We start from the raw sequence: 13,318 nt of genomic DNA, 5'->3' as shown, positions 1-13,318 counted from the left end.
TCGTTGACTGGTGATCCTTTAATTTTATCGAGCGAAGAAGAAAATCGTTGTTTCCTCATTTAATGGGACTGTGCCTTTGAGAGATCGGCACGGGATATAATTATGGTACAATTATGTTCAAACTTGACAGATTCCAATAATTTTGAATTATTTTTTCATATTCGATATATTTCGGAAATTCCTTGCATCTATAATTTGTGATTACTCTTTTGACATTTGATGCGTTGAAGATCTTTTGCTTTTTTAAAATGAAATAATGAAATAAAATTGAGAACTTTGAAAACTAACTTGAATTTCTATAGCTTATATCTAATAATGTGTGGGATAATTGTGAAGAAATAAATTAACTTTTCTAATGTAGGTGTGATTTCTTTTGTTATAGAGATCGAAGCACAAGAAGCTTGCAAATGGCTGAGAGCGGCTGGTTTTCCACAATATGCGCAGATGTACGAGGGTAAGTTAAGCTCATTTTTCAATATTTAGCTATAATATGTTTACAAAACCTAACTGAATATTACAACGCTTAAAAGTAAAAATTGAAAATATTTTTGTTTATAATATCGCTTCCTCGTATATTCATCTTAACACGTGAAATAACCGAAAGAAAAGGAATATAGTAAGATATCTTTTATTTCTACCTACCTTCGGGTTCCAAGAATAATTACTGTCATAGAGGAATAACAATATCCATTTTCAATCATTATTCACCCCAGCAAAGGAAAGAAATAAAATAGAATGAATCATTTACAACCACATTGACTCATCTATGTAAAACGCATCCTACAACAGTCTAAGGGCACAATAGAATCTGTCATTGATAAAATCTAAATCTTCGACGTTTAAGCACGCTTTCTGAATTGGAAGTGCTCCAAAATATGTAATTAAAATGAAAAGCAATTCTTGCGGGGGTGACCGCTCGTTATTTTTGACAGCTCCAATTTACTTTCAATTTACCATGCATAATTCACCATAATAATCGACACGATCTCTTAGGAAAGCCTCTTTCGAGTCTTTACTCTCGAGAATCTCCTCGCACGACGCATAGAAAGTTGTCAGCTGTTGTCCAGATCAGGACAGATTATGGGTCGAAAAAAGTTTCACGAAATTCGAGCATCCGCTTTCTCGTTTCCTCTCGCTTTCGGAGCCATGTGGTTCTTCTCACTCTGAATGCAGTCCACCATTTTTCATTTCCAAGCGGTCACGTATAGCGAAAAGCGTGGTCACGTCCTCTGGCTGCCCGAAAAGGGGTGACGTTTCAAAGAGAGAATGTCAACTTTTGAGGCTCGAGGCAAACAGCGTCGTTAGCTCGAGAGGGATCAGCACTTTGCGGTAGAAATAACTCAAAATGACCGGTTACCACGGATTTTTATGAAGTGGATCTCTGTAATCCTCATAATTATTATGTTGGATAGATGAGTTTTGTTTACTCATTTTATTCCAGTAATTTTGCGAAGCAGCCGTTGCAGTTATAATATTTTGAGAAACATTTTTTCGTACGTATTTAAGATAGCAGATGTTATAACAAATTATTTTAGTACTTAAGAGTTGATCAAACTTGTATGTAATTTTTTCGAACATAAAAGAAGGAATATAGACTTGAAATTTTTAACTAAAAAATTGAAATCGAAAATTTTAAATTTGAAAAATTGGATTTGAAATTGTTTATCTGGTAATGTAAAGTTTAGATTTGAGATTTCGAATTTGAAATTCTTTGTTTGGAAATTAAAACTTGAAAATACAAATTTTAAATTTAGAATTTCAATTCAACATTTGCTTTCATAAGCAATATACATTTAAGACAATAACATGGAAAATAATTACATTAATAATGTTACAAACTCTGAACCACTATGATAGTCACAAGCAATACTAACAGAATGATAAAAATATTGCTGATATCAGATTTATGTTGACACTTATGTTTCGTATATAATGTCTATCACATGGACAAATTCGGTTTCAAAGAAATGTCGCGTGTGGTCAAAGCACATTCGTCACGCATCCCTTCGAAAAAATGGACCAAGGCTTCGAAAGATGAAAATAAGAGAATCGACCCAAGTGTAGATTTACAATACCCTTTTAAATAAGAAAAATCGTCAAGTCAAAAGAGAGGGTGGTCCATGGACCACCGAAGCGGACGTATGCGAATGTTTTCGATGGCAGTCTGGTGTACGTGAGATTTTTACTAATATCCGCAGCCTCGGAAACAAAGGTCTCCCTGTTTCGTTTTTGTTTTTCCCTCAGCTACGTACCTCCATAATATTAGAGTATAAATTTCAAGATCTCATTGTTCGACGGCCTTGGATGAACCGTTTCATTTGCAATTCATCGATCGCGAAGAGGTAAAGAAATGTAACGAGTTTCGATTTTATATTTCCAATTATAATTATGAAAGTTTGTTTATGAATTAATTATGAATGTTTACTTTCTCTTATATACTTTACGATATATTATTTCATGAATATCGTTTATAAAAATTATCGAGGAATTTATAAAATTGGTAATAATTGCTATGAATATATCTATAAGTTAGTGTCAGGGAAATAATTATCAATAAAATGCAACGAAACGACGAATGATAAAATTAGATTTGAAAAACATGGATACCAAAGTGCTTGAACATGAAGTTTCTAAATTATATATTATTGTAGAACACTTATAATGTCTCTCATTTGAAGTAATACTACTAAATAAGTTACATTAATTGTTATGTTACAGTTACGAGTAAAATCACATCTTTTGACATAATAAAAGTCCAAATTACAGTTTTATTTTTCTAACTAAATTACAATTTATTAATAATTTTATACCTATAAATTATCATTTATATTTTAAATAAAACTAAAGGAGGATCAAATAAAAATCGGTGCCTGTACCAGATGTCTAGATTCGGGAAACCTTCCGTAGCACGTAATTTTATTCTGCTAACAAAACGCACTGTAAAATTACATTGTTCCAACGAAACGGCTAATCGTTTACAAATAACGGACCGTTTCCGTGCGAATTGCCGTAGATTGTTTAAAAATAGGTTCTCGGGGTGCACTGGCGCGGCAGTAGCAGGTAAATAAACAGCGCGATGAAACAATGACTCGCTAATGACGCCGTAAGAACAGTACCGGGCTGCCGCGAGTGCAAACGCAACTGCAAGAACGCATAGACGTGCAAGTGTGCAATAACGAATGCATTGTTGGCAGGCGCTGCGACAAAGGGCCCATTATGATAAGTATTAACATGTCCGGACGCATCAAGCTGCTCCTTAATAAGTTACTATCGCTCCTGGCGTCGCGATTCGATTCGCTTTGCCCACGTGTCACTCGTTACAAGTTTTCTCTCGCGGTTTTTTTCTATCCTTTTAAGAAATTTTTTGATCAAACGCCATTTTTCGTCTTATGAGAATTCGCAGAAGTCTAGCAGAATGCAGGAGTTTAACGTTACGGCTACCCATAGACTGATATCAAATCTATTGGCTTTACAATTACTAAAAACATTTAAATATTTTTGATAATTTTCGACTTTATTTTTATTCGGGCAGAAAGAAGATTATTACATATATTTATTATTCTTAATTTATACCGAAGTTTTGGTGTTGTAATACTTGGCGAATATCTTTTCGTTTCCTTTTGAAAAATGATATTTTTACGCTTCTTTTCGAATTTCCGTTGCTTTTTTGTCCATTTATCACTAACACCACCTGGAATTAAAGCAATAAGCGTGAAAAAAATATTGACAAAAAGATTGGAATATCTTAAGAACTTTTTGTTAGACCAAGAGAATTATTTCGATGACCGTCAAGTGGTTAATCATAAAATATTGTACACAAAATCAAAGTTTGGCAAAGATTGCTATATGGCCATGGTATAACGAGCAGGTGCAAAATTATCATGCACGTGAAATGAGATGTATTAACTGTAAGTACTATCACTTCATCAATGTATATATTCATATGCTACATAACTATATAGGTATATTAATATCTGGACATGTAAACGTAACTCTTAAAAGCCATTAATTATAGTATTTATAAAAAGAACTTCGAAATAATCAATGTCATAAATCTTCAACCATACCTTGTTCACACACGGTGCAACTTTACGGCAGGAGCAACTTCTTAAATTCTTGATACGAATCTTTAGACTGCGTGAAAACAAAAATAAAAAGTCAGGAACTGAGATCACGAAACCTTACTTCCTCGTTTTACTTTCCTTCTCCCATATCAGCCTCCCTATCATCGTCCTACATTCACACCTAAGGAATTTTTCGCTGCCAATTTTACACTTTCTAGACTTCGAAGTACTCCTTTCCCAAGAAACTTCTTCCTTTCCATAATTAGCTGCGCATGTTGTATGAAGCAAGGTAGAGTTATCTGAGTTACATAAGGTTCGATATCTTAAAATTCAATTTTTAATATCGCACGTAATTATGAGACGCCATTAGTCTTTAATATAATAATGAAAGAATATATAAACTAATTACTAAAATACTAAAATTACATCAAACAATATATTCGGAAGAGGGCATTCAAGTATTGTATGTTTAAACAATTGTTACGGCACACCAGTTGAAAATCGTGGCCCTAACCTAAAAGTGGAGCAGACAAAACAGAGCCTCCTTTCGTATCCTCCATCCGGACGCGTATCGCGGGTACCGGACACGGTATCATGTTCGAGGTAAAACGAAGTTGACACGCAACCTGCCATGGGAGCGTGTCGCGTGGTAGCATTGAGCCAGGTGTAGAACGATACCGGGGAAAGGACTAACAACTCAAGTTCTGTGGTCATTAACGTCCTTGGTGCCAGCGAGTAATTCCAGGTCTTTCTTCAATTTCAAGAGCTCTAATGCGGGAATAATAATGAGGCGTACGTCGCCGTGCGATGATTAATGACCGAAGCGATTTTTCAACGGTACGGTGGCGCAACGCCGCCAATTTACGCCTGGATAGACTGTCGAACGACCAGCTGCCTGCTAAATAACACAATGTCCCGCGAGATTTATGCGGAAACGGGGTCGAGGGATTTTAAACCTGGAGGAATTAGTAGGCTGTGCACCATAGCGTTGGCATAAATTCTCTACGCTGTCTCGTTACCGCGTTTATTTAAATCAATTTCGATCGATGTGCGTCCGGATACACTGACGGCGATATAACGCCAGTTAGACGGTTATTTAGTACCATTTAGTTGTGCGAATGGAGCGAACTTTGGTGCTGAGCGGAGGCGGTAAGTTGGTAAACGCGGTAGCACGACAGTATACCTTTACGACTGCTGGTTTCGATGCGAGCCTTTCAGAAATCAAACTGACCGATTGTACCTTTTATTCGGTCTTTAATTTTATTATACAAGTACACGATTAATATTTAGTTTTCAAGAAACAAATTACTTACTTTCATAATTCATTCATCGTAACGTGATGTAAATAATGGTAAATTACAAGGTAAATTTAAAAAGCAATATTTTTCAAGTAAAAGTGATCGTCACTCTTCTATACTTTTTAACTTATAAAGTTGATCAATGTCGTTTCTGGACAAGTCATATAGTACTGTCCCATAAATAAAACTATTTTAGAAAAATTTTTGTTTGACACGAACTGCCCTAACTACTATATTACAAAGATATCGTAAACGTCACAAATCATTATTCGTCATTGTAAATTTCTAAACTTACTCTTTTGTACGAAATAATCGATGAGTAATTTTTTTAAAGTACTAAAGAATTATTTGTATAGAAATTCTGCCAACAGTTGTCAAATAAATAAACGTTTAAATAAACGTTAGTCTTGATTCAGCATGAATGTAAATTTATATTTCAATTCTATTTAAATCATATTACACTGATGCAACGAGGGCAGAAATCAAAGGAATATCCGATAAAGTACGCACGATATCTCTCCAATAACTTTCCTCGATACTAACTTATTCGGACTTTGAAATAGGAGACAAGTCGCGTATTTGCAATCGAGGAATATTTCTTGAAAAACTTAACAAGCTGGCAAAGGTTCAAGCTTCTCTGAATTCATCTAGTATTTCAACGTATCTATAATTCTTCTGTGAGAAATGTAGGCGTAAATAGTAGGAAAGAAAGTCGAGAATCTTCGAGTCTAAATTCTGATCGCTGGAAAGCTTCTCAAATTTTATTAAAGAAGCTGCTAAGCATCGAGTAGAAAAAAGATGGCTTCGTTGAATGAATGAAAAATTATTATTAGATTGATGTTATTATTAAACTTGATATCATTACGCAAAGTTTACCACACCATAATAGACGAACTATTAAGAGATAACGGGATTACATCGAAAAGCACTTTGCATGCTATCCGAAATTTCATCATGTAACCAAGACTTACATAAAAAAAGCTAAGACATGGACGTTGCTTAAGCTTTTTCTAAGATATAATCAGCAACAAATCTCTTTTGGCAAATTTTGGCAAAATTTTTACTCTTCGATAAAATACGTAAAAATTGTTTAAATTAGTTAAATCTTCTCCAGTAAATTTTTGAAAAACTTTTTCTAAAATTATGTATAATAATACATCCACCAAAATCGCTGAACTACGTCATTTTTAACCTAATTCACGAAAAATAACACAAACACTATAAAATCAGCTCTCGAAACAACAACAAAATGATTCATCCTATCCAATTGCGTATAACACTCCGTCAAATACAGTCAAACGAAATCAAACCCCTAAAGCCAATCCTTCCTTTCTTCCTCTTACCCCTTCCTTCCAAATTAAAGGATAATAAAGCGCATGATATACATACATAAAGAACGTGTATATCTCTGAAACAAAAAAAAAAAAAAGAGACAAATAATGGACAAGAAGCATGTTAAGAAGTTGGCAAACAAGCGACGATACTGTTCCTTCCCCTCGAAATAACGCGTGTTCGAGCGAGATGCGCTCGAGCGTTCAACCGTGCGATGAAAAGCGGTCTGTCAGACGGTATCCATCCGTCGCTAATTAGTATACACGTGGATTAACCGTGGATCACGTGTAACTGCAGCCAGGGATCGTGGAAAGTATCGAGTCACGCCTCTCTTGTTTCCATTATATTAATCAAACGAGCCGATCCTCGTAGTCAAGGGAAAGAATCTAATCTTTGCACGGTCTCTCCCGGATCTCGTTGTTGTTTGAGAACGGAGTGATTAAACGCGACTTATTTCGTCGCGGCGTTTCAAGCGTCATGTTAACACAGCGTGCCCAACATTGTATGAAATCCAGCTGAGACGTCGTACAGATAGTCGCCTAGATTTTTCGTATTCGTGGCTAACAACCGCGCGTAAACCGAGGGGCCGGCGATTTCTCGCTGGAGAATTGGGCTAATGAGCGGCTCGATCGTCGATTACGATCGGTTTTCGCGGCGGAACCTCGATTTCTGGCCTTTCTTTTCATTCGATCCTCCTTTGTATGCGGCCCGCAGGTTTGTAAGACGAGACTACGTCGATACATTCTGATTAAATAATAATGTTAGTAGGATAAATGGCACGGACAGGTATGGATTCACATTGGTAACTTAACTCGTTAACCCGATAATCTCTTAATTAGGCTTCTGTCGTTCTAGTTAACTTCTATCATCGTGAAGTTAAACATTAATAAAGACAAATCAATTTGGAATAAATGGATTTTAACTCTTTTAAACGTATGTATGTAGATGCGATGAAATTTATTCCACGACTAATTATACGAAGTATTTCAACACTCATAAGTATTTTTCTATATTAATAAAATGCTTCGATCTGTTTATCAGAAACACTTTCAATTCTGCGTACCATTGCGAAAGAGTTAAAAATGTTGATTACACATGTTATGCATATGAATATATAAAAATGTAATATATTAGATAATGAACAGAGATCTGAATATCATTCATGGTTTAGTACTTGGAGATTTATTAAATTAAGATTTATGAATTTAAAATTCAACTTGGAAGAGTCGTGGACGAAAAATGACTTGGTCATTATGGCCCGATTAATCAACTACAAAATTGAAAGCTTTAACGGTAAATGAGGACCATCTATGGTCGTTCGAAATTCGAATCCGTGAATTTCATCCTATATTAATGAATAACCTAATAACGTTGTCCTCATTGGCACACGGCCAAGCGAGTCATTTTACGTTGAAATGATTTTATTAACGGACGTCACAGCACTACGAACATAAAAATAAGAAAAATCATTTGTTTCGAATTCAGACTGTTACATCCATTAAAGCAGAACATTAATTGGAAAAGTATTTGACATTTTTACGATTCCTAAAATGATTAAGATAAAGATAAAATGTCTATTCACCAGTCCATAAAAATAAACGCATTAAGCAGGACTGTGTACGCTCGCACGTTAACTTGGATCTTACTATTTAAAAATCTAGCATTACAAAAAAAAAAAGGTGCCCTACTTTATTGGAATGACGTATAAGAAACCGCTCAAAGAAAGAATTTGGACCTTCTATATTTATCAATCGCGTTTCTACGAGATTCAGCGTTGACCACCATGGTAATTTTCTGTACTTTCGTGCGTTTACGTATTTTCTTGGAACGAGACACGCTTCCAGGCTTTTCTTGCCTGATTTGTTGAGACTCCTGAATGGTTCGTTGAGAGAATGAAATCCATAAACTTGTGGAAAGTATATCTGTTTACATCGTACAGACAAACGGCAAATAAAAGCGGGAATATAATAAAAGTGACGGTGACGCAAAAATATCCCATTACATATTCTACCGACAGTAAGTTTTCTTTTTATTGCAAATGTTCTATTCTTCGTTTCGATCGAATCTTTTTTTAAATTATAACCTCATGTGTCCTAAGTAAAGGATTTTATAATTCTAGAAGATTCGTGGTATCTGCCTGATGCTAAAAAGATTTTCTTGCACACGAAATTAAATACAAAAATTACAAATAATGCGTACCTGAGTAGCTTGATAAACTTTTTACATAATGGACACGTCGTTTCTTGTATACTCTAATTATAAATTTCATTTTCAAATTGTGCATTTTAGTGCACAGTTCATAAAATACATATCACGCCGCTTATTGTAGGCATAAACACGTACCTTTGTCGTTCCTACAAATTTGCAGGTAGGTAACCATTCCACACCTTAAACACTAGCATGAAAAATATACTTAAGAATTACATCAATAACGAACTACCAATCCGGAAGATAATCTTCTCCATTTTTTCTTTCGAACTCAAACTAATTGATATATGTATCAATGTATCTCACAAACACCTACCATGCCAGTATCGCATCACGAACCTCGTGAGATCAGAAAATATATAACAAAATAACAACGATCAATCTTGCGTATAAACGTAATAAAACAGCGATCAATTACGTCAACAGTTACGTCCGCCAAATGTATCTCCACGATACTTCATAGCCCGTATCGTCCATAACGCCGATGCGATGGCCCAATTCTCAAGACGCCATTGAAAGGTGGCCCAGCGTCACGTGAGCTCAGTCCTTTTTGTACTATCGTGCTACTACTGCAAGAGTATCGCTCTATATAACGTCAGCTGGCCACATTTTCATTTACCGTGCGAATTTACGATACTTACTCGAAAGTAATTTCAATCGGTACATCTAAAATTACACGCGGGTCTGTAGTCACGATTCACGAAATGCCGCGATGTCGGAAGCACGTGCTGCTCTTTCTGTTCCTTTCATCGATTTGGAACACGTCCAGCGATGGTCTCTCCTTTATTTTCTACTCTTTCGTCTTGTTCCTCTCCGTTTAGCCTCTCCGTCTCTCGCTCTCGTCCCGTTGTCCAGCTCGAAAATCGTGATCATCCTGTTTCTGAGCAGCCAGACAGCCGGTCTATTACCCGGAATTGCGAATGGCATGCGGGCAGCTGTCGCTACAACGATTTCCGTGGATGGGGTTCGCTTAATTAGTTGCTCGAAACACGCATATAGAACGGTTCACGGAACCGGACGTGGAAGAACCCACCAAGAAGGATAGTCGAGAAACCTTCTCTCGCAGACGAGGTTCATTAGGTTTCTGGGGTATTTGCGCGACGAGAATATTTGGCGATGATTAAGAACAGGCACAACGACGCTTATTATTCTGTTGCGGCAGAGTCGTTACGAGGCGGGCCTTTGCACCGCGGATGGCAAATACAAATTAGCATGTGGATCGCTGGCCTTTGCGGTAGTCCATTTGGAAACGCCATTAACGGCGTTTTTGGAATCGTTTAATTCAACTCAGAACCCGCGATAATTGGGACACCTGTAGAAATTGGAGGTTTGTGATATGGTCGAATAAATTCGCTGTGTTCTTTGATCGACTGAATTAGTGTCAGTTTAGAAACAGATTAGCGCCAGTTTTCTGTGATCTTCATACGTTACTATTTCTATTAGGTTGTATAATTTTTTTTTATGTAAGTCACTTTATTCGAAGTAAAGGGCAGGTAAAGCTTTTTCCAGAGACTCTTTCTTCAAAACTTTCAGCTGATTCCATAAAGCACAGCTGAAATGTAGCCGTAGGATGCTTGAAAGAGGAACGGATGAAAGGGAAATTTAGAGCGGCGATGATTATTTAAACTAAGCAGTTGTTACGTTGTAGCTGCGCAAAACGGGACGTCCTAGTTAACCACGACCTCATGAAACGTATGCGGTCATGACTTACAAGATTCGCCGGAGCGAAAACTAGAGTGCATACATATGTTCATAGAGGAAGTTAAAACTGGCCCGGGTTCTGTTTAAAGTACTAATATTACGTCTCGTTATGAATTTTAGGCAAAAAATTATTCTTGAAATTTCGCGTGCCTCGCGCGATAATTACTACAAGAGATAGTAAGAACTTATAAAAATACATAGTTAATGTGAAATAGATCTGGTCAGCGGAGGATTCAGACTTTCTCAAGTGAAAATTTTATTAATTAAAGCAATTAGGTAAAGAAAAATATTCGTAAGGTGAAATTTACTGATTAGATTATATCTTAGGAATTAATTAAAGTAACTTGAATCTTTCAAAAAATTCCTTACGTGATCTTTTTATGTTAGAAATGATATTTGAATCGAACAAAGTAATAACTTAAATCTTTTCAATTACACTTTAATAATTAGACAAATTAAATATATTTTGATTCATTCTATATCAAAGATATGTTTCTATTTTTACGTAATGGACGTCCTTTTACTATCTATAGTTTACAGATGGTAAAAGGGCATTATTATCCGATAATTTTTAGCACATTCATATCATTCTTGATACCTAGATTTTTTCCAAGTAAACCAGCTCTTTAAGTCATTTCACATGTAGAATCTTCCAATCATTCTATCAATATTCATCTGTCTAATATCAATATGTAAGCATATAATTATCTTTCACCATTTTCGCAATTACCATTCACAGAAACGTCATTCCATCATGACCATCCGCAACATGTGCAAAGGTACGACAAAAGAATCTTGACGGCGATTTTCCATCGAAGGCGCCGTGTCAGGGAAAGTGGGTGAAGGTTCCTCGCAGCGAAAAATTCTTTTCATCAGTGCACGCACGAGATTATTATTGTAGCCGGGGTTGTTTACCACCGCTTTATTTCCGACAAAAGTCCGCGTCCTTCGGTTCCTTTGCTGAATTGTAATCTAAGCAACCTTCGTCCCAGTTTTCGGGAATCGCCATCGATATTTCCCGATGAACGGCCATACGTTTTCCTCTATTTTCAGTGGTCCGATGTCAAATCGACCAAGGTTTCGCATAAAACGTAACCACATCAGGGTTCTCACGTTTAAACGAAAGAATTCCGTTTGGCATGCATCCGCAACCAGCAATGATCCGCTCGTGACCAATATTGACACTGATAAATGACGTTGAACTTGTTGACTTTTTTTTGTTATACATTATGATAGAGGGACGGATGGTGTTACTGTTACGCTTGCTTTACAAATAGCCGACCCTGTAAGGAGGACGTCATTAAATTTAGATTTTGAAGGCAAAGTCGAGTGGAACAACGAAAGAAGCGTGTCGGATCGTTTGTCGTTACCGGCATCGTTACTTAATATTTTTTAATATTTCTTCGGCCCCGGTTCTGCTTCGTTCGCGTTGCAAATGGTAGAAAATCGTACTTGAGGGGAATATCAAAATCTACGCTTGAAAAATATACTATATATATGTTATAACGTTTTGAATTCTGATCGAGGAATTTTTTTTAGAAAAGTGCCCACAAATAAATTTAATTATTTAGTTTACTTCTCGTTTCTTAATACCAGTTACGTTTTGTATTCGTTATTATAATTCGACGAATAATAATTAAGATTGAAAAACGATTCTTAAAGACCTTTGTTCTTTCCATACTTACTAAAATAAAATAAACTACACCGGAAAATGCGTCGGTATACACTATTTACATTTTAGTTTAAACAAGACGGTCTTAGATCTTCAGAGAACAGCTTGGTAATTATAGCATGGAATTTTTTCCCGTCTATGTTACTCTGAAATCAAATAAAGAATAAAATTCGTAGACATACGGAGAGGCTTTTAATGAAATGAGCTTTGAAAAGATGTAGTTTTTGTTACAACGTTCCCACTTTGTCAGAAACAGATTAGGCGAATAGTTGTATATTGTTACAGCAAGAATAGGAAGAATAATATTTCCTTAAACTTAATTTAACCATGAAGCGTATAATGAGTCATAACGATGCATTCTCGCTGACTTGCATGTTGGTGTAGGCCAGTTGTATTAGTCAGACTATGGGAATATACGCAGCTGGAACAGTCCGAATTTTAAACCGATATATTATGCATACTAATTATGATAAATCATTAATAGCAATTTTTTGTATTCGTGAATGTAAATCAATTAAGTTACTGATTCAATCATCCGATTTATTAAATCAATCGAGTAATCAAATCAATTAAATCAGTTATAAATTAAAAGAGAAGGACATATATAATAATTCTACAGAGAGAATTTACACAATTAGAAAACTAATATTTGACGAATTATTAACAGAACGATTCATTCATTTAGAATTCTTCCTTGTGGTGAGAAGGTCAAGTTTACAAGTAGTAGATTAAAGTAGTGCCTACGTGACAGGATTCGAAATGCACTAATCGCCTTTCTCTTGAATTTCGACTGAGACGTTTTAACGTTATCTTTAAGCCACCAGTCCTTTGTTATTCTCCACCATCGAACAGATGATAATAAAAGATAGGCTCGATACCAGACCTAATCCAGCGCTGCCAGCACGTACGACGTTGTATAGTGTACACAATTAGTCAATGCGATGTTGATTCCAATTCTAACGTACTTTATTTCCTCTTAACGTTGCAAATTGCTAAAACGTTTCCTCTTTTCTGTCTGATAAGTTCGAGCCATCATTATTCGA

At 35.9% G+C, this 13,318-nt stretch overlaps 1 protein-coding gene across 2 annotated transcripts in view; it reads left to right on the top strand.

Moving 5' to 3' along the window:
• The window catches only part of LOC117238983 (rho GTPase-activating protein 7), a 349,400-nt gene that overhangs the window by 269,519 nt on the left and 66,563 nt on the right, over nucleotides 1-13,318 (top strand). For both annotated transcript variants that reach the window (XM_033504242.1, XM_033504244.1), the window contains one exon: nucleotides 383-454. In XM_033504242.1, coding sequence (XP_033360133.1) covers nucleotides 383-454 — 72 coding nt within the window. The remainder of the gene's footprint in view (nucleotides 1-382; nucleotides 455-13,318) is intronic.

The sequence above is a fragment of the Bombus vosnesenskii genome, unplaced genomic scaffold, assembly GCF_011952255.1.
Source record: "Bombus vosnesenskii isolate JDL3184/JDL3185 unplaced genomic scaffold, Bvos_JDL3184-5_v1.1 scf7180000013788, whole genome shotgun sequence".
Taxonomy (NCBI): domain Eukaryota; kingdom Metazoa; phylum Arthropoda; class Insecta; order Hymenoptera; family Apidae; genus Bombus; species Bombus vosnesenskii.
This window is presented reverse-complemented; position numbering and strand designations above follow the sequence as displayed.